This window comes from Crinia signifera, chromosome 6 (genome assembly GCF_055691185.1).
Source record: "Crinia signifera chromosome 6, ASM5569118v1, whole genome shotgun sequence".
Taxonomy (NCBI): domain Eukaryota; kingdom Metazoa; phylum Chordata; class Amphibia; order Anura; family Myobatrachidae; genus Crinia; species Crinia signifera.
Genome location: NC_139222.1, coordinates 132618024 through 132643296, shown reverse-complemented (window position 1 = coordinate 132643296; position 25273 = coordinate 132618024). Strand labels below are relative to the sequence as shown.

Here is a 25273-nt window from a genome sequence, read left to right as displayed (position 1 = left end):
CAGGCATGCTTTGAGATTTGCAACCCTGCAAGTCATCTGTGCAAGCTCCAGTTCTTCTCTGCTCACATTTACAGAATTTAATATAATTTGTGCTATCTTTTGTAGCGTTGCACACTGCTTTGCTGTAGGGGGTGTGGTATAGGGTTCTGACAATCGGGATCCCGATAGTCATTAGCCCGACGTCTGGATCCTGATTGCAGGGACAGACAGAATGCGAGCGCAACAAAGCCCCTTGCTATGCGAGCCACCTATTCTCCCTCTATGGGGGTTGTGGACCCCCACGAGGGAAAACAGCGGGTGGCCGTCGGGCACCCGATATCGGCGTTTTGACAGTTGAGTAAATGACTGTCGGGACCGCGTCCGGCACCCCTCTTAGAAGTGCATGCAGAAGTTCCAGAGTCAGCAAGTTATACCCTCAGTCAATATAATAGGAAATCATGGTTGTACTTACTCATAGTACTTACTCATAATTCTATATATCAAAATAAATCTTGGAGACACTGGACTACCTAGCTTGTTCTAGTGGTTCCATGTGTTATTCTGTACCCAACTGGTATTTTCTAGTGTCAGACCTTTTATTAGATGGCTCAAGATACATATTTTCCCAGTGACTAGTTTGAACAATCTTGTTTTACTCTAACATCCAGGCCTTTAGCAAGAAGAAAATTGATGACCGTAAGGAATGGCTAACCAACTTCATGCAGGACAGAAGGGAGAGGAGACTGCATGGTTTGCCAGAGGTGAGACACGTGTATAATGTGTGCAGTTGGGTTCTTTGAAGTATACTCCGCTATTCTGAAAACTACATGCACTGTGTACTTCATATGTGATGTTTTCCTCTCTAGGATTACTTGTATGGGAAGTCCACAAAGTACTTGACCTACAATGACTTTATTAATAAAGAGCTGATTCTGTTTTCCAACTCTGACAATGAACGTTCCATCCCATCATTAGTTGATGGTAAGTATCATAGCTGATGCAGCTGTGTTTTGGGTGAATAGTTATTGCCTGTGCTTGTGTTTTTGTTTTGCTTTTTTTAAAGTTGTTTCAATCTATAATGAATAACCGATACTGTGTTTGACTAGGTTTGAAGCCAGGCCAAAGGAAAGTTTTATTTACTTGTTTTAAGAGAAATGACAAGCGAGAAGTGAAAGTTGCTCAGCTGGCTGGGTCTATAGCGGAGATGTCTTCATATCATCACGGTGAGGTAAGGCATTTTTGAATCCGTTCTGATAATGATTAGCTGTTGAGTTTAAATTCATAAAATGAACTTTCTCAGTTCTAATGTGATACATTTGCTATGTACATCAATGGAACATAAACCCTGATTCAGTAACTATCGGTCCCCGAGGTATTCGCAACGGGGACTGATGTTTTCGCTCTGTGCATGTGTATATTATAATATGCGCATGTGCAGGGCTGCTGTGTTTTAACAGACAGATGGCGCATGGGGATGCCTGTTTCCTGGGTGTGTCCACAAAAATGCTTGGTGTCCCCTTGCGAAAGTGGGCACATCGATTACATAGGATGACGTCCGTGCCTGGCCCCGCAAATATAGGTCAGACAAGACTGACTTATATTTGCAAATAGGATCAAAATCATTTGGTCGCCCCGCTGTGTAAGAGGGCTCACTGAGCAGCGAATTTACATTTCCTAGAGAGTCTGCTTGAATCAGGAATTTTCAATATCTTAATGCACAATGTAAAGACTTCTAAAATGTGTTAAAAATTGATAAAGTATAGTTGACCAAAGTACTGCAATTGGCTACAACCACTTCTGTAACGTGAAATATGCCGTGTAGCTGAATGGCGTACGTTTGACAGTTCGTTTCAATGGGCCAGGTGCACCAAACTTCAGAAAGTGATCATGGTACACACTAGGCTTGAAAAAGCAGTTGGGAGCTGGTGGTTCTCGCATTATCATAATTGCATCTGGTCTAGTATCTGATATTACTTAGCAACATCTCTAACTATGTAAGGAATAGTCATTGCTGGCTGAGATTGTATCTGGTTATATTACAGGTGTTAATTGGTAGACATTTTGTTAATATTAGACACAAAATAACCACAATCAAGTATCAGCACTTTTACTGATTTAATAGGGAAAAGGGTCCCCTTTATAATTTAATTTTATAAGTTGTGGTAGCTTTTGTAATGATTTTGACAATAATATAATTTTCCACCCCACTCTCTCCTCCCTTTAATCTGTTTATCTGAAGTGACTGATTTTTGCCAGCACTGCACTATTCCATTTTAACTTCTGCTTTGTACTTAAATTTAACTTGTATAACCTCAATAATGATCCATGTACCATTCAATACTCTTCTATATAGACTTCCCTGATGATGACCATTATCAACTTGGCACAGAACTTTGTGGGTAGCAACAACATCAACCTTTTACAACCGATTGGCCAGTTTGGCACCAGGCTGCATGGTGGAAAAGATGCTGCCAGTCCTCGATATATCTTTACTATGCTTAGGTATGTCTAATATGATGTTTGTGAATATTTTGGATAGCCTTCTTAGGGCTGCCTTTAAATTTGTCTTAGATCTCCCTCAGACTATGGAATACTGGATAGGCGTCTTGTGTTTGTGTGACAAATATATCAGCCGCCGTAACATAAAAAAGGGTAATTTATTAAACAAGTAAAACCTACATAAAAAATGGCTGGTGTGGATTCTTACCCCTGGGTTTTTTTTTTTGGAGCCAACAAGGGATGGGGTGGGTGCAGGGAGGCAAAGTGGACTGCAAGTGCACCCTGCCTGGCTTCAAAAAACTTTGCACGAGGTCAGTCCACAGGTGTAGATAATGTCAGTCACTGCCAATGCGTTGCCCTAGAAGAAGAGCACTGGGATGCTCGAAACGTGTTGGCAGTGTCTGACATTATCTACACCTCTGGACTGACCTTGTGCAAAGCTTTTTGGAGCCAGGCAGGATGCACTTCCGGACTGCATTCCTGCCCCCACACCATCCCTTGTTGGCTCCTAAAAAAAAACCAAGGGAAAGATAAGGTCAGTCACTGCCAATGCGTTGCCCTAGAAGAAGAGCACTGGGATGCTCGAAACGTGTTGGCAGTGTCTGACATTATCTACACCTCTGGACTGACCTTGTGCAAAGCTTTTTGAGCCAGGCAGGATGCACTTCCGGACTGCATTCCTGCCCCCACACCATCCCTTGTTGGCTCCTAAAAAAAACCAGGGGAAAGAATCCACGCCAACCATTTTTTATGTATATTTTACTTGTTTAATAACTTACCCTTTTTTTTTATCTTACGGTGCCTGATATATTTGTCACACAAAACGCCTATCCATGTCTAATATGATGGAAGCCAATTATTTTTTACTAGTAGATGTAAGTCAAAAGCTGTACATTTTAATTAATTTTTTTTTCTTTTTTTTTAAAGTCTCAGATTTTTTACATTTTTCATATCTTTCCAGTTCTGTATAGACAATTGTGTTACCTTGTATTACTAGCTGCAGATGTAATGTTCCATAAATTTGTGTTTACCTTTTGCTTCCAGCACACTTGCTCGCCTTCTCTTTCCCTCAATGGATGACAATGTCCTGAAGTTTATATATGATGACAACCAGAGGGTTGAACCAGAATGGTACATTCCCATCATACCCACTGTGCTAGTGAATGGCGCCGAAGGGATTGGCACTGGTTGGTCATGCAAAATCCCAAATTACGACGTCCGGGAGATTGTGAATAACATCCACCGAATGCTGGCTGGTGAAGAACCCCAGACAATGGTGGGATTATTTTTAAACTGAAAGTTTGCAGCTTGGCTTATTAAACACACCTTTCAATGAATTGTTTTGTTCTGTAATATCTAACCATGTATATTCAATTTACTCCTAGCTCCCAAGTTACAAGAACTTCAAAGGCGTTATACAGGAGCTTGGTCCAAGCCAGTACATTCTGATTGGGGAGGTTTCTGTACTTGATACAACCACTATTGAAATCTCTGAGCTACCAGTCAAAACTTGGACACAGGTAATGACAAACTAAAGTACTGGGATGGCTTAGTTTCTTAATTCTAATCCATATCTACACCGGCTTAATTTTTATTTTCTGTGCTAACCAGAATTACAAGGAGCAAGTACTGGAGCCTATGCTGAACGGGACAGAGAAGACTCCAGCCCTGATTGTAGACTACAAAGAATATCACACTGATACCACAGTCAGATTCATTGTAAAGATGACAGAGGAAAAGCTGGCTGAGGCCGAGGCTGCTGGGTTGCACAAAGTATTTAAGTTGCAAACACCTCTTACATGTAATTCAATGGTAAGATTTTTGTTTTCTCCTTCAATCCGCTTGACTTTGTAAGATGTAACAGATTTTTTTTTTAAGCTTTACAAATTATATGAACCTGTTTGACATCTTTATGCTATCACTATGCCTGATTTGCTTTTTTTCTAAAAACATCTTTTTTGTTACAGAAAAGTTTAGTCCATTGTTCTAGCTATACAAACTGTTGTATTTATAGTTACACTTGTTCCTTTTTCAGGTGCTCTTTGATCACACTGGATGCATGAAGAAGTATGAAACTGTTATGGATATTCTGCAAGAGTTCTTTGAGTTGCGTCTTCGCTATTATAGTCTGAGGAAGGACTGGCTGTTGGGGTTATATACTGCTGAGGCCTCCAAGTTGAGCAACCAAGCCCGTTTTATACTAGAAAAAATTGAGGGCAAAATAGTAATTGGTAAGAAAGGACAAAAATATTACTTAGATTATGGGGTAGATGTATTATCACTCCACAAGTGATAAAGGGCCAGCCAATCTGCTTCTAACTGCAATGTTACAGGCTGTGTTTGAGAAATGACAGAAGCTGATTGGCTAGTCCTTGATCACCCTCCACTTTATCATAATTTTCTTCTTAGGTGCAGATTTATCAAGCATAAACTATGTTTGTTCCTGAATCTTAATACAGCTATAAAATATTTTTTCTTTTAGAAAACAAGCCAAAGAAAGAACTTATTCAGATATTGGTCCAGCGGGGGTATGACTCTGACCCACTCAAAACCTGGAAACAAACTCAAGAAAAGGTAAACTTGTGTGTGTGAGACTTATGCTGTTCTCGCAAGGTATCTTAACCTTCTAACAAGTCTAGTTTGGTGTGTTTAGATCACAGCTGTATGAATGCTGGCAGAATTTGGCACCATTGTGAACAGATGCATTGATTCCACATGTAGAACAACTCTCATAGTAATAACCCTATTACATACTTTGTGTAACAGGAAGAAGCTGGGGAGCTGATCGAAGAAGAAGAAACAGAACCTTCAACCAGCGGACCAGATTTCAACTACATACTCAATATGCCTATGTGGTACTTGACGAAAGAGAAGAAAGATGAGCTTTGCAAACAGAGAGACACTAAGGTCCGCTACAGTTCTATGGACGCTTTACATTGGGGGGGTGGATTCAATCTTGGATTCCGACTGTTGACACGTTCTGACAGTCGGAATCCTGGCACATTTTCACTCTGCTCGTAAGACTCTACGGGTGGAATTCTACTTGTTTTCAAGTATGATCTGTATTGTCGGACACCACCTTCAGTGCTGTAGGAAACGGCAGCAATAAATCGGCGGACGCCATTTCCCCTGTGGGAAATAAAGCCCAACATTGATTACCCCCCTAAATATGCCATATTTATAAAGTTTCCATGATTTCATCTCAAATTAAGTACTGTATTTAAGTTTTGTTTTCCTTATCTAGATAGCATTGTGTAGTTTTTACTTGACAGTTGTAAAATTGTCACTTTAGCCTTTGTTGTAGTGTAATACAGTATATTGGCAACTATTTACAAGTATTTGTGTTGTCTCAGCTTTCAGAGCTTCAAGATCTACAAAGAAAATCTCCACCTGACTTGTGGAAAGCAGACCTTGCTGCCTTTGTTGAAGAATTGGATGTAAGTCAGGTTTCTGATGCTTTTAACAACTATTTGTTTACCAGCACTGTGTATTGAACTTTTATTGCTTTAAATTATCCATATGCTCTACCACTTTGTTTTCTTTCATCCACTAAAGGGCACTGGAATCGTTAGTGGGTATACGCTTGGCTGTCAGGCACCAAAAAAGTTAACTTAAAACTCCTATAGTGTGCTGGCTCCCCAGTCTCCTATGTCAGATTTTTCTTTTTGGCGCTAAAGTTGAGGCACCATTCCTTAGGGCTCAACCTATTTTCTTCATTTGATATATTTCGTTATTTTTTGTTGTTGTTCCTATATGACTCTACCTAGTGTCTTCCGTTGCAGCATGCCTCCACCGGATTTAGGGTCTTACCTTTAGTAAATCCTCCACCGGATTTAGGGTCTTACCTTAGTAAATCCTTTGAGTCCATAGAGGGCACAGAACGCTCTCCCTGCCCCTCCAGTCTTTCCGGGAGTTTACAATTTATTGGTGGTGTGGGCGGTTTCAAATCCCATGCTTCTAGTGTGTGTATGTTGTGTCTTGCCCCTCCTATCCTGGGCTTGCTACTGAAACTGGTGGGTGGGGGCAGGGTGTAGGATACTTCGGAGCTAGGCACTGTGGTAGTTTTAATTCAACTTTTCAGTGTCTGCCAGCCAAGCCTATACCCACTGTAATGACTCGTGTGCCCTCTATGGACTCTATTAGACGGGTTTACCCAAGGTAAGACCATAAATCCTGTTTTCTTAAGAAGGGGTTTATATTCCCATTACTTCCTGTTTATGGTATGCATATGCCCCCTTTGTTCCTGGCAGCGTGTAGAAGAAAAGGAGCGGCTTGAGGAACAGGCTTCTTTACAGGGAAAAGCAGTGAAAGGCAAGACTGGAAGAGTGCACGTGAAAAAGATGCAGTTGCAAGAGATCTTGCCATCCCCTCATGGAAGGCGCATCATTCCTAGAATCACGTCAGCCATGAAAGCAGAGGCCTCAAAGAAAGTCAAAAAGCGAGTGAAGGTGAGACATGACACTTTGGCAGTAAGTCACTTATTGTAATTTTGCTACGGTCTGGGATATTTTGGGGGGGCTGGATTGAACACCCTCCTAACAAACATGAAATGTTCTACCATACTGATACTTGTAGTTTCACAAAGAGAAAAAAAATGCAGAGACACACCTCATAGTACCCAGTACTGCTAATCAGAATAATTCTAATGACCTCTGCATTCTAACCTAGAGCAAAATCTATGTCCTCTGCATATTTTTCTGTTGGGCGGGGAAAAAAAAACGCATCCAAGTGACCATGTCCTTAGTGGGTCCCTAACACCAAAGGCCAACCACCCCAAGGCACCACACCATGCTAATGAGAAAAAAAGATGAGCTGTGTTACATAAGACATAAATTAGAGTACTAAAAAGTTTTTTTTTAGTAAACAAATGTAAGTGCCATATTGAGTGTTCCAAAGGTCCGGGATATCAATGACTTTCCGCTTATGTACTGCATCAACTGTTCACAGTGTGAATTTAACAGAACTTAGCTGAGAAAAAGCACTGTAATTTAATTTATTTCTTGTTTAACACTGGTCAAGGGCAAACTAATTCATTCACCGTGTAATTGAATGGCATTACTTCTAAGTAGTTTTTAAGGTATTGCCTTGAATATGAGGATATGATATATTGTCTCTTTAGAGTGAAGATATTGTGAAGAAGATGGATTTTGGAGAGGATGACTCACAAGGGAGTCAACATAACAGTCCAGAGTCTAGCAATGAAAGCTTGTCTCTTGCTGAAAGACTAAACAAGAAGATGAAAGCAGAACCAGGTTGGTTTTTGTAAACAGCAAGTTTCAGTTAAAATAAAGAACTGCTCCATTTATTAACAATTTGGTATTTAACAGGTTCAAAAGCAGCCAAGGGTAAAAAGCAGGCAACTCTCCCGTTCAAACCTGTAAAGAAAGAGCCTAAAAGCCTAATGATGGATTCAGAAAGCGACTCTGAGCCAGATGAAGTGGTGCCACGCGCTGTTAAGCCACGAAGAGCTGCTGGTAAGATATAACTAACCTTTCTGTTATAACTTTCTAGCATCAATTACCACACTATAGGTGCTGTTTACATTGCAGTAAGTGATGCATAGCGTTTTCAGTTGTCCTGCTAAATTAAGTTTCATTAAATGTTTGCTACTAGCATTGGTTGAGGCATTACTGCATTATACGCTTCACTGAAGTAGAGACATTTAATACAGATGTGCACTAATGGACTAACCTGACTTCTTTATCACTTTGTAGCAAATGTAAAGTATGTGTTGGACTCTGAGGACGAAGCCAAAGCTCACAAGTCTGATAGTGACATCGACAGTGATGCTCATGTTGAGAAATTAGAATCAAATGATGAATCGTTTGAAATTCCCAAGCCAGTGCGCAAGCCCAGAGCTGCCCCCAAGTAAGCTAAAATTCCATATGCCTTTTTTTTTGTCTTCTATACATAAGGAAAACTGTAGTAATTAAGTACACCTTTTTTTTTTCTTGTGTAAGGGTGTAGCACTTTGGGTATCTGTTGATGGCTTTGTTTTCTCTGTTCACTCAAATACACATCACACCATTCGCAAACATGTACAGCTTTGTAAGTGATGTGCCATACAGAGATTGTTCTAGATTTGTCAGACTACCTTCAAATTATTTTTTAATATGTTCAAGCGGAGGGTAATGCATTGGTTCCTGTGCTTCCCAGCATTCTATTTGTACTGCATGCTAAACTCTACACTGTAACTCAACAATCCTCTTTGTCCATTTTCCAGCATTAGGGAGCAAATGGTAGATTATCATTTGCTCCCATACATATTCTTCTTATCAGACAGAAGTCTTTAGGTGTGTGCACATCTTTACATTGAACGCTCATTTTCTCAGGGCATGTGTTACACCATGCCCTTTCCATAGCTTTTTATTATAGTGCAGTATAACCAGCTTTGGTAGGTTTTGTTCTCCAGGACAGATTGCTATGTATGTCCACCGTTCACATATTTTTAAGATACAATAAACTTTATTGTTATTACCATGCATAGCTTAGTAACAAAATAGTTATTTTATAGAGCAAAACTTGGGTTATCCTTTTCTAAAATACATAGAAACTTGCCAGTTTTTTTGTACACACCAAGCTTAACTTTTTAGCAGTTAATAAATCTAGGAATTGCATAAACCAAATCACTCTAAAGGCGCCCATACACTAGGCCGATTCACATGCGATTTGGTCACTTTTTATGCGATTGTGCCGATAAATCACATAAAAAATCATTAAAATCACATCCAATGCGGTGTGCCTGAGGGTCTCACAGGTTGCAGATAAAATGTCTCATACCCAGGCAGGCTTGGCTGGGATAACATCATATGCAATGTGACTGCATGTGGATTATTGTATGCGGTCTTGCTGCCCGGGAGAAGTTGCACAACTGTATGGCTGCCTTAAAAATAATTCTGATATGCAGAAATATACAACCAAAAGCATGGCTAGACCTTAAGTAATATAACTTTCTAATGAATCTATAGAGACAATGCTGTACGTCCAGTCTAAAAGCAAGCATGGTGCTGAAAGCATTCGGTCTACACCTAAATACAGACTTTTTAAATACAATAAAGTTGCAGATTGCATTTGAACATGTATGTATGTGTGTGTTACTTTGCTGTTTACGGATCGGTTTGTTTTTCATTCTAGAAAGGTTAAAAAAGAAGCCAGTGCAGAAAAAGTACCGGAACCCACTCAATCAGGTTTGTAATATTAAGTATATTTGCTAATATTGATGGACCCAGCTAATACAAATTTTTGACCTGCTGTTAATGAATAGTTATTGATTGGTAATTGTCTAAATAGGTGAAAAATGTTTTGTGATTTTAGCAGTATTCTCATGTTCCCTGCTCTATGTAGTGTATATGGCAAGTTTTGCCGTATTAACAATTTTGGACCTGGTTTCACCCTTTTTTTTTATATTTTATATATTTTCTAGTAGAATCAGTTGTAGCGGAGAGTGAGGATGAAGCCCCACCTGCACTATTGCCCAGTGCCCCTGCTGCCACCAAGAAGACTCTGCAGCCTGCACCAGAAAAAGCAGCTCCCAAAAAACGTACTAAAAAAGCTGGATCAACTGCAGCAAAGAAAGGTAAATACCCCATTTAATTATTGAGGTGGCCTAGGTTTTTGATCTTAACAGAATCTATAAATATTTTTCATGCAGAGCAGCAGAATTGCTGATATTTCTGTAAGCGTTACTTTGGTTTCACTCCAGATAAGCAACCATCCATCCTAGAAGCTCTGTCCAAGCCACAGCCGTCAAAGTCAACTGCTGCTGGCAAAGGCGATGAGGATTTTGATATGCCACCGCGTAAGAAGGTGACAAAGCCACGCAAGCGAAAAAACTCGTCTTCAGACTCCGACTCGGATTTTGGTCCAAATCTAAAAAGTAAACCAGCTAAAGTAAGTAGCTTTATTGAAATGTTAGTGTTTATCTTCAATTATGTGCAGCTAACCCAATCCTGATCCATTTGTGTAATTCCAAGTACTGGGATTGACCCTCACCCTACATGTCTCTTTTTATACTTTATTATTATTGAAGCACATTTAGAAAAAGAAAAAATCATTACAGTTTCTTTTTACATGTCTTGCAAAATCCATGTACAAATCCAAAATAAAATATCATGTATCACTATATGGCATGGGGGGTCCAGTTATACATTTCCAATCCATATCCCCATTATTTCATAATCCCAAATTTAAGCTCAACACTATTGGTATTATTTACTCTTCACCCAAAAAGGATCGGTGGATCTTGTGCATTCATACGTGCTTTGTACCAAGGTGTATTCCGGAAGCCTTTCCAAACCTGATCTTTCAGAATATTGGGTTGGGTATTAATATAACTTTCCCATGTGTTGAAAAATTTCCCAGTACAGATGGGGCCGGTTTTATCTTTGCTGCGTCCCCCACGCACGCGCGTCTCAGTAGCCGGGCGGCGAGGCGGACGCAATACTGTCCGCCTCCCGCTCGATAGTGCTGGGGGGGGACCCGAGCAGGCTGCGGGGGGGGGGGGTGCGACCAAGGGCAGCACCGTCGGAAGGGGACGCGCGCGCACCTCGTGCGCGTCCCCTTCCGTCATACAGATGGCGGGGATGCAGGTGATGGCGATGGCGACGCCATCACCTGCAAAGATGAATCCCGATACATCTGTAGCTATATCTTTTCTCAGAGATTCTTCTAACCACTCCATCTTAAATATATAATGTAATTTGTTAAGAAAGAGGGAAAACGGAGGAGCTATAGACTGTAGCCAATTTTGTAAGATGCATTTCTTAGCTGTTGCTGATATAATAATTAGAAGTTTACGTACTCCCTGTGTAATGTGTACCTGCAGGCAAATATTGCCCATTCTGCGGTCAAGCTTTAGGCTGAAACTAAATGCTGTATGGTATATGTCCATACCTGGACCCAAAATCTCCTTATCACAGGACATTTCCATATACAGTGATATAACTCAGTCACCCTACATGTCTAATCTCCAATCAGACTACAGTATGCAGAGGAGAGGATAAACACCCCCTTCCTACACACACACACACACACACAGTATGCAGAGGAGAGGATAAACACCCCCTTCCTACACCCACACACACTGTAGAGTTACAGCTTTGTCAGTCCCTGGCACAACCCAATTCTAATTAACGCAAACCAATTGTGTGTGAGTAAACTCACTTATGGTATCATTCTGTATATAGTGGGAAAGTGTAATAAAGCACATTTGGCAATCTGACCCTAATCATTGTGCCTGCTGTCTTTGTCATAAAATATAAATAGTAACGGCCCAGATGACCCCTAAATTGGCGGTGTGTTCGCCAGTGGTCTTAGCTGCATTACAGGAAGGTCCGTCTTCTCTGTCGAGTGAGTTATACTGAACTGCTGTTAACTGGACCTGAAAAGCAGCTCCAGCCATGAAATCCACACCAAGCCTAGGACCCCTCCCCACACTTGTGCCTGCCTGAGCCCAGGAGGAGAGAGCACCAGGGTACAGGTGCACAAAGAGTTTGGCATCAGGAGGAGACCCAGGAAAATATCAGCCGGTAGCCACAGTAGCTTCCATCTATTATTTCTTATCTCACTAATCACAAAATCTAAGGATTGCTACCATTTTACGGGCCAGGATTCACTTTACTAGTTGTGGCTGTTTGTTAATTCAGGTTAATAGTCACATACCCCTTGTAAAATGGTTCATTTCTTTTTAGACTTTTTAATTTGTGACTGTCGAACACTTAAAACCATGTTAAAGAATGATGTCTGATCCATGAAATATTTTTAATGCCATATTATTTTATACTAGAAATCAAAAGCCGTGGATGACGATAGTTTCCACATCGATCTCTCTGTGGATTCGGACAATGATGCTGGCAGCACGGCAGTGCGCTCCAGGACAGGCCGTGCAAAGAAGACAATTGCATATATAGAAGAGTCTGATGATGACCTGTTTTAGCTACAGAAAATAGTGACAGTTGTGGATCTTAACATTTAAAAATAGTTTTAAACGTGCTGGTTTTTCTTGATCATTTATGAACACCAAATGTTTTATCATGACAGTGTCGACGTGCGTTTCTCAATGTTTATTTCTGGTGCACTAAAATATGAACATGACCTGTCTCTCCTGAACTGAGTTATTCCATTTTACCTTTACTCTTTTTTTTTTTTTTTTTTATGCCATTGCGTCAATTTGGCTGGCTCATTGATTGGTCGTATCTTAGCCATCTGTATGACCTGTAGTGTATGGTGCCATGTAATGTTTTATCTACCTTGTAGTTTTAACATATAATGTACATACAGTCTCCTGCATTTATTTCTGTGTTGTCTGTCCTCACTGTAAATATTTGTCTATCACCTTTCTTTACTATTTGGAATAAAGACTTTAAAGAACATGTGTGCTATTATTGCTGATGTGTAATGAAAATCGCAGGTGTAACCAATATCTCTGAATTCTATTATGTAGTGTTCAAGATTGGTTACTAATACCACTCAGTGTTCTGGGGGAACCAATGTCTTGTTTTACTTACTCAGTATTAACCCCTCCCTTGCATGCACCTGAATGGTATTATTGAACTAATTTGAGCCTCTACCACTATCTGTGTGTAATGAAAATCTGCCGTATATCTTTTTTTTTTTTTTTTTAATCCTGTAAATTTATCGATATAAATCTAAGGTTGTAAAATTTGTGACCTCTAGTTGTTTTGAGACTATCACCATTCTAGCCATGAAAATCCATGTGGTCGTGTTTTGCAGTACTACATTTTTCTATTGAGCTAGAATGACTGTAGGTATTATTTTTGTATTGTTAGTAATAACCTTGTAGTAATACATGCTATCCCAAGTACAATGAAAGCCCTTCAGCTTATTTTAATACAACTTCTATAAACGATTGGTTTCCCGTCCATGTTTCGAAGTATAAAGTTTACCAGTTTATCATTTGTTAAAGCATTCTTGGGTACTTGTGTATTATCGCGGCGCCCATCGCATCGCAGACCATATGATATGCGATATCGCGTGATGTTCCCCAATGTCATACAATGTTAAAATTGTATGGAATTTTATATGGCATACAATGCCAACGCGATGCGATTATTAATTTTATAAGCTCCCTAATGGGTGCTTACAATGTTAAATGCACCCCCACTATTAGTGTGAACCCGAAGCGTGGAGAGCGGCGGCGGTACGCGTCCTCCGACCTTTTCATACCCCCACTATCCACGTCAGCGTGGAGTTGATTTTATATAGTGTGGCGAGCCACCGAGCCCTGCGAGGGGATGCACATTACTTCACAGGTATATGCGTCCCCTCGCTGCGCTCAACACACTATAAAATCAACTCCACGCCGACGTGGATATTGGGGGTATTAAAAGGTCGGAGGACGTGTACCGCCGACCCTCGCTGCGCTCGCCACGCTTCAGGTTCATGTTCATACTGGGGGGTGGCGTGGGGGTGCATTTAACATTGTAACCACCCATTAGGGTGCTTCTACAATTTAACATCCTATAGGGGACTTACATCGCATCGCAGTGCATCGGGTGTATGGCATGCGATAAAAAATTGTGCGACTAAATATCGGGGTCGCCGTGATAATACACAAGTACCCATTCTGGCACACTACCTGTTTGTATGTGAATCAAGTGTATGCTTTTAAAAGTGACCTTGTGAAAGCTATGCATTGAACACAGGGCCAGTGCTTGTTTTGTATTGTGAACAGCGTGAAGAGGCAAGTGTATAAAGCGGTGTACCCACAGTGGATTGCCTTGCTTTTTGATCCCGATTCGATTGAATCACAAGGCAAACTCATTCTATTTGGACTATATAGTACAGATGCATACTATGTAGTTTTTCATGCCATCTATTTGGGTGCCACATAAGTATTCCCTTTTTTTTTTTTTTTACATTTTCCCTTCAGAGAGTATTTAAATTGATCGCTAAAGCTTCTTTCAACAGTGCAAAGAAACATAATTTCCAGTTACCATTTTTTATTGCCAAACAGTGGTGGGTTTTTAATTTAAGCCACCCAGCTAGGGATGAAATGCAGAAGAGCAGCACCCATGTCTCATTAGTAAGAAAATAGTTGAGGGTGATGGGCATAGTCAATCAATCAGCGCATATATAAAGGCATGGGCACAACCTTGCATCCCTAAAAAACAGAGCCTTGGAGGACACCTACTGTCAGTGAAAGTACAGGGGAGATGGAGTCATGAAAGGAGATACAGAAGGAGCTGGTGGTCCACAGTGTAAGAAACAGCAGGTCAATAGGAATAATTTAAAAATAGGGGTCCTATTTGTGAGTGCCATTTCAGTAGAGTGTAGAAGAAGTAATCTAGACGAATGGATCAAGCAGGCAGTGGGAGGAAAGATAGGCAGTAGGACTGGCTATAGACAATGCGCTCAAGGAGTTTGGAGGCAAAAAGTAGGAGAGAGATGGGATGATAGTTGGAGAGAAAGTTAGAATCATGAGTAGTTCTTTCTCTTTCAATGGTCCTGGTGACACAGCTTCACATTGGGATGTAGGAGGGTCCGCAGGAGCCAGGCACCTATCCTAAAGCTTTTGGAGGGTAGGCTCCTCCTCGTGTTAGGTGCCCACTGGAGTGAGTGCTATTCTAAAGGGCTGCCGGAGCAGCCGAAGGAGTAGAGTTAGTTAGGGTTTTTATTATTTTATTAACTTTTACACTAGCTAGGTAGGCACAGTGTGAGGATTCTCATTAGTGAATCCTCACACTGCTAGCGCAGCAGGAGCTGACAGAAGCGCGTCCTGTCAGCTCGCTGTGCACAGAGGAGACGCTGTCGGGCCTCCCTGTGCAGCGCTTACAGCTTCTTTTAAGAAGCTGCCTGGGCTCCGGAGCGCTCTGAAACCGGCTTCACGCTAGGTGGGGATCATGGGGGACAGGCGCTCCGTGATGGCGGCGGCCATTTTCTGCGGAGCTTACACACTGAGCTCCTGATATGAGAGGACAGCAGTGTTGTTACAGGCATGTTCCGAGTGGTCCCCAGCTGAGGGGGAGATACTGGAACTAGGAGATCCTACAATGGGAGCGGCTGTCTGGGGGTAGTTGGCGCCAAAAGTCACAGACCCCACACAGCAGGGACTCGGTCCCTTCCCTCACTCTGTTTTGGCGCCATTCAGAACGCTTGCAGCGGAGCTGATCTGGCTTACAGATCCTGACAGAGTGATTGGATTTCCTGGGCATCGCTTTCCCCATTCTGAAGACTACAGAAAGCTAAGTGAACTGAGTATATTGGTTCTGTATATAATGTCTGTACATTTAATGCTGTGACTGTGTTAATTGAGAACATTATGTCTGAGCAACAGTCTGTGGTTTTGGGGGAGGGAGCCTTTAATGCATTGAGCGCTTGCAGTGGTTGTACACTGAAATTTGTCCCTGAGCAGATAAGGGGGGCTTATGTATTTATTGCGCTGCTGTGAAACCCATGGGGAGTGAACCCCAGAGGGTAGTGCATCGGAGCTTGCGTGGGCTAAGTCCCTGGGCAGGTCTGAAAATGCTTTGGTGCATTACTGAAGAGGCAGAGTGATGGCTGGTAACTTCCCTAGACCATTGCCATTCTCTCAGCAGTCCTCTAGCTCTTTGCCTCGGACCCAGACAGATCCTGACTTATTACAGGTCATGCAGGATACTGCTATGGGAATCAGCAGGTTTAAATTACTTGGACAAGTTTTATGGTTATTCTGTGGGGACCCCTAAAAGGTCTTATTCAGTGCCATTATTAGCTGCTGATGAGGAAGGAGAGTACACAGACCTCAGCCTCGGGTGGAGGATTTAATTACTGCTGTTAAACAGGCATTGAATTTGTCTGTGAAGTAAAAACTCCTGCAAAGGTTGTTTTTAAGAGACAGCGTGAGGAAAATGATATCTCCCTGCAGACGAGGGTTTACAAGATTTATTGGAAAACCCCTGATAAAAGGCTTTAGATGCCTAAAAGATGTTTAAGCCTGTATCCCATGCCTGAGGATCATGCAGACCTCTGGGAGAAGGTTCCAGTGGTAGATAATTCTGTGGCATGCTTGTCAAAAGCCACTGTGCTACCAGTGCAGGGGGGAACAGCCTTCAAGCAAGGCAATGGTTAAAAAAGGGTGGACTACACTCCGCCCTCTGTTTGCTTTAGTCTGGGTCTCTAAGGCCAGGATTGGTGGGTCAGTGACCTGTGCTCTAGTTGACATACTGTTCCTTGTGTGTTGTTACTTGCGGAGAAGCCTAAAGCTGCTGCAGAGTATGTGCTTCAGGCTGAGCAGGAAGCTCTCAAAATGGCTGCCAGAGTTTCCTCAGTGTCTGTCAATGCCAGGAGAGTGCTCTGGCTTATAGCTTGGAAGGCAGATAACGAGTCTAAGAAGGCTTAGAGGCATTAGCTTTTAAAGGAAAGCTGTTATTTGGTTCAGAACTGGAAGAGATTATTAAGCAGGCCACAGGTGGAAAAAAGCACTTTCCTGCCTACCCCTGCAGCCAAGCAGACATCAAGGTTTTCTGCTTTCAGGCCGTCCTTTCGGCCCTCCCCTAGAGGAGGTGCGTCCTTTCGAGGACAGTCTTTTAAGGGATAGTCTCAGTCCTCCAGGGGCAAGGCCCCAAAGTCAAAATTTGGTTCCTTTCATAAGAAACCAAAGGAGGGGACAAACCCTCTGCATGACTGCCAGGGGTTTTGCCCGGCGGTGATTAAGGTGGGGGGACGTCTGTCACTGTTCAAAGACGCATGGGCACTGTTAGACCGGGACTCTTGGGTGTTAGAAATTATAACCCAGGGTTACACCACTACCAAAGGAGGCTCGGCTCCGTACAGCTCTCTTGGGAGCGGCTCATTCTCTTTTTAGAGAAGGGTGTGGTAGTCCCGGTCTCCAGAGCGGAGTGGAAAAAAGAAGGCTTTTATTCCACTCTGTGTTTGGTGCTCAAACCAGACGGGTCTTTCAGCTGATCCTAAACTTAAAGCATTAATATCCATTTGTGGGTAGACCATTTCAGAATGGAGTCTCTACGGTCTGTGCTGCTAAGCCTGGACCAGGGAGAATTTTTAGCGTCCATGGAGGTCCAGGACGCATACTTGCATGTTCCTATCCACCCAGAACATCAGGCTCTATTGAGGTGTGCAATAGGAGACCTACTCTTGCAATTCCAGGCGTTGCCCTTCGGTCTGGCCACAGCGTCAAGGGTATTCACAAAAATAATGTCAGTAATGGCGGCTGTGCTTCGACTGAGGGAAATCATGTTGATTCCATTTTTGGACGACCTGCGGTTTAAAACGGAGTCAGCAGACAAGTTGAAGAGTCACTTGGCAGAAACCATCAGGTTTTTGCAGATTCACGGCTGGCTTTTAAATTTACAAAAGTCTCAGTCACAGAGACTCCAATTCTTGGGGATTGTTTTGGATACCCAGTTGCATCGGGTGTTTCTACCAGAGGCAAAGGCCAGGGATCTGGCTGCCTTGGTACAGGAGATCCTCGGTACTCAGAGCTCATCAGTATGGAGGTGCCTCAAACTGCTGGGGAAGGTGGTGGCGTCTTTTGACAGACTTGTCAGGGAATACTCAGACCATGATGTCAGAACAAATAGTGTTGTTTTCAGAAACTCGATCCCTCCTTAAATGATGGATGGAGGTGGATTCCCTTCAGTGGGGTCGGTCCCTGCAGTCCTAGAGCTGGCTGGTAGTCACTACCGACGCCAGTCTCAGAGGCTGGGGGGCAGTAGTCGTGGACCTGCGTCTGCAAGGCTTGTGGACTTCAGAGGAGTCTGCCTTACCGATCAACACGTGGAACTGAGGGCTGTGTGGAAGATGTTTTCTCTGGCGGGAGAAAGATTACAAGGGCTCCCTTTAGGGATTCAGACCGACAACGCCACAGCTGTGGCGTATCGGAACCACCAGGGAGGCACACGCAGCAAGCTGGCTATGTGGGAGGTGTCCCGAATCTTCTTGTGGGCGGAACAGAATGTTCCAGCATTATCAGCAATATTTCTTACCAGGAGGGGAGAATATAGAGGCTGACTTCCTGAGCAGGGAGGAGCTGATGGAAGGGAAATGGAGCCTGAACCCACAAGTATTCCACCAGATTACACTGAGGTGGGGAACCCTGGATGGGGACCTGATGGCATCCAGATTCAACCATCAGGTACCCAGGTTTTATGCCAGGACGAGGGATCCACTGGCAGAAGCAGTGGAGGCCATGACTATCCCCTGGGAGGGGAATCCTCTTTATGTTTTTCCGCCAGTTCCAAGGCTGGCAAGAGTGTTGAAAAAGGTACAGTCCCTGACAATTCCAGTAATATTAGTGGCCCCAGATTGGCCAAGGAGGTCCTGGTACTCGAGGCTTCAGAGATTCTCTGTGGACTCATGGCGTCTACCTCTGAGGTCAGACCGTCTAAAACAAGGACCGTTTAACCATCTGGATTCAGCTCGATTAATTTTGACGGCCTGGCTGTTGAAACCGCCATTTTGAGGAATATAGGATTCTCAGAGGCGGTGTTTAACACAATGATTAAAGCCAGAGAGTCAGTGTCTTCTGTAAATTATTATAGGGTCTGGAAGACCTATATTTGATGGTGTGAAAGACAGAAGTCACACACATCGCGATTTAAAATGGCTAAAATTGTTGGAGTTTTTACAGGATGGCCTTTCCTCTGGGTTAAGCCTTCAGCCACTCAAAGTACATATCTCGGCCTTGTCAATTTCTTTCCGAAGAAGGGTTGCATTAATACCGGAAGTTCAGACCTTCCTGCAGGGGGTTTCTCGATTGAAACCTCCCTACAAGCAACCAGTAGCGCCAGGGGAATTATCTCTGGTTCTGGAGTACCTTCAAAAGGCGCCTTTTGAGCCGTTAAGGTTGGCTGAAATAAATAAATTTATACTGCAAAACCAGTTTGATTTTGCAGTATAAATTTATTTATTACCAGTTTCTTATATAGCCTACATATATTCCGTAGCGCTGTACAGAGTATAGTTGAACATTCATATCAGTTCCTACCCCAGTGGAGCTTACAATATATCTATATTCCCTACCACATGTACACATACTTGCCTACCTGACCCTCTCCATGAGGGAGAAAATGCTCTGTTCATGGACATCCCTGGTAATGTATGATTGCCAGCACCTGTGGGGAGCTAAGAAATTGTTAAAAAAAAAGGTGTTTCACCACAGGTGATGGCAATCATACATTACCAGGGAAGTGCAGGAACAGAGCATTTTCTCCCTCATGAAGAGGGTCAGGTAGGCAAGTACGATGTACACGCACACAGACATTCTAGGGTTTATGTAGTATAAATGATTGCTGCTTAAAAAAAACCTGGAGGTTTCTTACCAAATTTCTCCCTCTATTATTTACTTGAGATTTTATCTATGGCTGATGTTGACTAGACAGGCATAGCAAACTCCAGTCCTCGAGCAATGGTTCACGTTTTCCAGGTCACCCGGCAGGTTCACAGGTGCACTCATTACTGACTAACACATTTTAAAAGATCCACAGGAAAATGTTAACTGGTGGTAGCTCTCCTGGACTGGGGTTGGCTACCCCTGCACTAGACTGTATGCAATATAGTCCATATTGGCTTGCCTGTCCGGTCTTTTTTTTTTTTTTTTCCAATTTTGACTATTGTTAAAATCTGAAGCTTAAATAACACCACGGATAAACACCTTAATACCCCTTTTAGATCACCAAATTAACCAGGGTTATTGCCACGTTAACCTGGGTTGATCTGCAATGTGAAAGCGCCACAGACACATTTCCCAGGTTAAGCAACCCAGTATTTCAACCCTGGTCACAGATAGGTTTGGAAATGGCTGTAACCCGGATTGCTGTGCAGTGTGAATGGGTAGACCCAGGTCTGGTACACCCTATGGAGGAGGCAGTGTTTAGAGATTGCATCAGCTTCAAGCGCTGCCTCTTCCCCCACTGTCGATGACATGCCACGGCCCTGCCCCCATCTGACTTCAGTGACCTGCCAATAACCTGGGTCACTGTGGTTACCAAAACACGGCAATGCGGGGTCGCTCCCAGGAGTGATCTGTGTCCAAATCCTGGGTGCTTTTTGCGCTGTGAGAGGGGTATTAGTTTCATCAGGCATATTTGAGATCTATTACTTTCATTTCTCCTTTATCCTTGGGGACACTGAAGTACTACGCTGGGGGATAGTGTGGTGTTATGGAGGAGTTGGCACTTTAAGAACTTGAAGTGTGGTATGGCTCCTCCCCCTCTATCCCCCCCTCAGACTCCAGTCTTAGTTTAGTGCCCGGAGGAGTAGGATCCCTGGGCAAGAGGCTCCCGCAGGGGTCTCTGTTTGTCCGTTTTTAATTTTTTATATGAAGTGTGCAGGCAGCCTGGGTGTTAGACTGGCTGCCTGCAGTGTGTACAAGCTCTCCGGGAGGTCAGAGCGGCTCTGCATGCGGCGCACGCTGCTGACCTCAGCCGCCTGCATGTTAGATGTGGGGGAGCCGCTCGCGGCTTGTGTTACCGCTCCACGGCTATGTCACCCGCCAGAGAGGTCAGGGCGCTGTGCGCCGGGTGACTGCTGGACCAGAGTCGCGCGCTGGTCCAGCTGAGGGGCAGATTGTGTCTCAGCGCCGCTGTCCTCAGCGCGCGCTGGGACGGAGGAAGGAGGAGGCGTGTCATGGGCGTCTCTTCCGATGTAAAGATCCTCAGCGCGGCAAACGCTGCTCTCTGCCCATGCTGCCTTCCTCTGCTTGCTGTGCCTCATCGGTTTCTTCTGCTACAGGACAGTCAAGGCGCTTTTCTTCACCCAGACTGGACAGACTGTGTCACTGCGCTGGGTGAGTGAAGGGTTTCTCCTGTTAGGAGTCCCCGCTTGGAGTGTTCAGGTGGGCCTAATTTGGGGAAGGTGAGCTCCTCTCCCCCTATTGTATTTTCTCCTTTGACTGCTGGGACACTGCTATCTGTGTGTGTGTTAGCGTGTGCTGAGTGGGAAGTGTTGTACTGTTTTACATTATGGCAGCAAAAGCTTCTAGCTCTAAGGCTTCTCAGAAGCTGTTCACTTGCACTCAGTGTAACCAGCAATTTACACAGCATGTGAAAGGTGTGTCACTGTGTAAGGATTGCTATAAAGGAGGGGCTGTTCAACAGCCAGCTGCTCTCTTTAATGCTGAAGGGGTTACAAGTGTGTTAGCTACCTTAGCTTCTGAGCTGGCAGCGTCCCGTAGGGACAGGGAGATTTTACATTCTCATCTGTCTACTATGTCTTCTGCTGAGCCTTCATGGGCCAGAGATTTGATTAGGTCAGTGGATTCGCTGGTACAATCCACCGTTATGCCTCCACAGCCCAGCGTTCCCCCTCCACTTAAAAAAAAGGGGTGCCCCTTTGCTTTTGCGGATTGACTCTTCAGATGATGAAGAGGTTAATCCTTTAGAGGAGGGGGAGTGTCAGGCGCAGGATGATACTTTTGCTCCTGTGGATGAGGAGCAAGGTATTCAGGATGAGGCTCAAGGCTTAGAGGCCTTGATTCAGGCTATTAAGGTGACCCTTAATGTTGCTGAGCAAGAATCACCTGCTCCGGTTTCTATTTTTGGCCATCCAGTTAAGGCTGCGGTAACTTTTCCTGAGTCCATAGAGTTGGAGAAGCCTCTGTTGGACATTTGGAAAGCACCGGAGAAAAAGTTTCAGTTGTCCAGGCGCTTTAAGTCGTCTTACCCCTTTGCTCCTGAAGCCAGGGCGAAATGGGAGAACCCGCCGTTAGCGGACGCTTCTGTCTCTAAGCTTTCAAAGAAAGCAGCTCTTCCCATCCCGGGAGCGGTGGCCCTGAAGGAGGCTCCAGATAGGCGTTTGGAGGCGGGGCTTAAGCATATCTTTTCAACTGTAGGTGTTTTTTTTACGTCCTATTTTTGTTTTCTCCTGGGTCAGTAGGGCCATGGAGAAATGGGCAGAGGATTTGTCCAAGGGCTTGGAGGAGCAGAGGCCTCCTGAGGAGTTAGCTCAGTTGGCTGATCAGATGCGGGAATCCGCGGCGTACATAGGGGAGGCTGCCAGGGATTCGGCTTCGCTGGTTGCTAGAATTTCGGCTCTGTCAATTACAGCCAGACGGTCCTTGTGGCTCAAGTCCTGGCAGGCGGAGGCGGACATAAAGAAAGCAGTGGAGGCTCTTCCCTTTACGGGGGATGTTCTCTTCGGGCCAGAGCTGGACAGGTTAATTGCTCAGGCAACAGGGGGGAAATCTACTTTCCACCCTTCCTCGGCACCTCCTCCTAAAAAAACCTTACCGGGGACCGGCTTTTCGCTCCTTTCGAGGTGCGCCAAAGTTTAGGGGTAAATCTAGAGGTTCATTTGCCTCGTCCCGTGGTAGAGGTAGAGGGTTTGGCGGCGCCACCTCCTCTGCAAACCCTGGCTCCCGTCGTGCAGACGCCAAGCAGCCAGAAAAGCCAGCAGCATGACTCTCTCCCCTCCTACCTGGGGGATCCCAGAGTAGGAGCGCGGCTTCTGGATTTCTGGCAGGTCTGGGAAAAGTCCTGCAAGGACAATTGGGTTCTCTCAGTGGTGTCTCGGGGATACAAACTAGAATTTGCCGGTTCTCCTCCTCAGCAATTTTTCACGATGGGTCTTCCGCATGCGGAAAAAGACTCTCAGTTACTGCTTCAGGCAGTTCAGCGTTTGCTATCAGCCGGGGTGGTAATGCCCGTCCCGACCGATCAACGCAAGGAGGGGTTTTATTCTCCTCTTTTCCTGGTTCCAAAACCGGACGGGTCGGTAAGGCCGATCTTAAATTTAAAGAAATTGAACGAGTACATAATGTACCACAGGTTCAAAATGGAGTCGCTACGTTCGGTAGTGGCAGGTCTGGAACCGGGGGAATATTTGGCATCCTTGGACATCAAGGATGCCTATCTGCATGTTCCCATTTACGGCCTTCACCAGAGATTCCTTTGGTTCGCAATCAAAGACCAGCATTTTCAATTTCGTTCACTGCCCTTTGGCCTGTCATCGGCGCCTCGCCTGTTCACCAAAGTAATGGCGGTCATGGTCGCTTTGCTCCACACACTAGGAGTCAAAATTGTTCCGTACTTGGACGATCTATTGATCAAAGCCGGTTCCAAGAGTCAGCTGGAACAGGCGCTTCATGTGACTTGTCAAACTTTGATTCAGCATGGCTGGATTCTAAATTATGGGAAATCCCAGCTGGTTCCTTCCCAGAGGATTTTGTTTCTTGGATTGATTCTGGACACAGAGGTACGGAGGGTGTTCCTTCCTCTGGAGAAGATTTCCTCTCTCCGAGGACTTGGTGAAGCAGGTTCTTCGTCCTCGGAGGGTGTCAGTGCACCTTTGCATTCGGATGCTAGGCAAGATGGTCGCCTCCTTCGAGGCTCTGCCTTTCGGCCGGTTCCACTCCAGGACCTTTCAACTCGATCTCCTGAGACAGTGGTCGGGTTCGCATGTCCATATGCACAGGACGGTGATTCTGTCGCCCTGCAGTCGTCTGTCTCTTCAGTGGTGGCTCCAGACTGCGAATCTCTTGGAGGGGCGTCGGTTCGGAGTCTGGGAGTGGACAATCATCACGACGGATGCCAGCCTCAGGGGCTGGGGGGCGGTTGTGATGGGACGTCACTTTCAGGGGCGTTGGTCTCCGCAGGAATCAAGTCTTCCAATAAATATTCTGGAAATTCGAGCGATCCGCCTGGCGCTGCTCAATGCGGACTTGTTCATCAGAGGGAAGCCGATCCGAATTCAGTCGGACAATGCCACCGCTGTAGCGTATATCAACCGACAGGGTGGAACACGCAGTCGGGCGGCTATGCAGGAGGTACGCCCGATCCTCCAGTGGGCGGAGAGGCATTCTCTGGCTTTCTCGGCGGTGTTCATTCCAGGGGTGGACAACTGGGAAGCGGACTACTTAAGTCGCCAGGATGTGCACCCCGGAGAGTGGGCTCTGCATCCGGATGTGTTTGCCCAGATTGTCCTTCGTTGGGGGTTACCCCAAATAGACATGATGGCATCCAAGCGGAATTGCAAGGTGTCTCAGTATTGTTCCAGGTCACGAGATCCGGAGGCGGTGGCGACGGATGCTCTGACCGCAGAGTGGAAATACCATCTAATCTATGTGTTCCCACCGTTACCCTTGATTCAGTTGGTACTCAAACGGATCAAGCGGGAGAAGGCAACAGTGATTTTCATAGCTCCAAATTGGCCTCGTCGGCCTTGGTTTGCCGATCTTCAGGGGCTCCTGATAGGTCAACCCTGGCAACTTCCTCAAAGAGAAGATCTGTTACAACAGGGACCGTTCGTCTACCAAGGGTTACGGCAGCTGCGTTTGACGGCGTGGCTGTTGAGGCCGAGCTGCTGAGCAGACGTGGGGTACCTAAGGAGGTCATTCCCACAATGATGAGAGCCAGGAAGGAGGTTACTTCCCGGCATTATTACAGAATTTGGAAGGCTTATGTGTCGTGGTGCGAACGACGCAAGTGGCCTACAGCTGTTTTTTGTTTGTCTCGATTGTTGAGGTTTCTGCAATCAGGTTTTGAGGCGGGCCTTCGTTTAGGGTCCCTTAAGGTTCAGGTGTCTGCTTTGTCGGTATTTTTTCATCGGTGCCTAGCTTTGATGCCGGAAATACAAACCTTCTTGAATGGGGTTCTCAGGCTGCAGCCTCCGGTAAGACCTCCGGAGGAACCTTGGGATCTTGTCTTGGTACTGTATTATCTCAGGTCTGAGGTTTTTGAACCTTTGGAATCTATTGATTTACGCTTACTCACCTGGAAGACGGTGCTCCTGCTGGCCTTGGCATCGGCTCGACGAGTGTCTGACCTCAGTGCTCTCTCATGTCGTTCACCGTATTTGGTTTTTCACCCGGATAGGGCGGAACTTCGGACTCGGTTAGATT

At 44.6% G+C, this 25273-nt stretch overlaps 1 protein-coding gene across 2 annotated transcripts in view; it reads left to right on the top strand.

Moving 5' to 3' along the window:
* The window catches only part of TOP2A (DNA topoisomerase II alpha), a 35508-nt gene extending 22662 nt beyond the window's left edge, over window positions 1-12846 (top strand). Inside the window, exons 17-35 of one of the 2 annotated variants that reach the window (XM_083147264.1) lie at window positions 648-740; window positions 846-960; window positions 1086-1207; window positions 2333-2481; window positions 3523-3754; window positions 3864-3998; window positions 4090-4290; window positions 4514-4709; window positions 4961-5052; window positions 5245-5385; window positions 5832-5915; window positions 6729-6926; window positions 7598-7730; window positions 7806-7952; window positions 8193-8346; window positions 9613-9665; window positions 9905-10054; window positions 10181-10368; window positions 12263-12846. In XM_083147264.1, the coding sequence (XP_083003390.1) occupies window positions 648-740; window positions 846-960; window positions 1086-1207; window positions 2333-2481; window positions 3523-3754; window positions 3864-3998; window positions 4090-4290; window positions 4514-4709; window positions 4961-5052; window positions 5245-5385; window positions 5832-5915; window positions 6729-6926; window positions 7598-7730; window positions 7806-7952; window positions 8193-8346; window positions 9613-9665; window positions 9905-10054; window positions 10181-10368; window positions 12263-12412 (2733 nt within the window). In that variant the 3' untranslated portion in view covers window positions 12413-12846. Of the gene's footprint in view, window positions 1-647; window positions 741-845; window positions 961-1085; window positions 1208-2332; window positions 2482-3522; window positions 3755-3863; window positions 3999-4089; window positions 4291-4513; window positions 4710-4960; window positions 5053-5244; window positions 5386-5831; window positions 5916-6728; window positions 6927-7597; window positions 7731-7805; window positions 7953-8192; window positions 8347-9612; window positions 9666-9901; window positions 10055-10180; window positions 10369-12262 lie in introns of both variants that reach the window. The other variant, XM_083147263.1, reaches the window with a different exon arrangement.
* Window positions 12847-25273: the final 12427 nt, after the last annotated feature.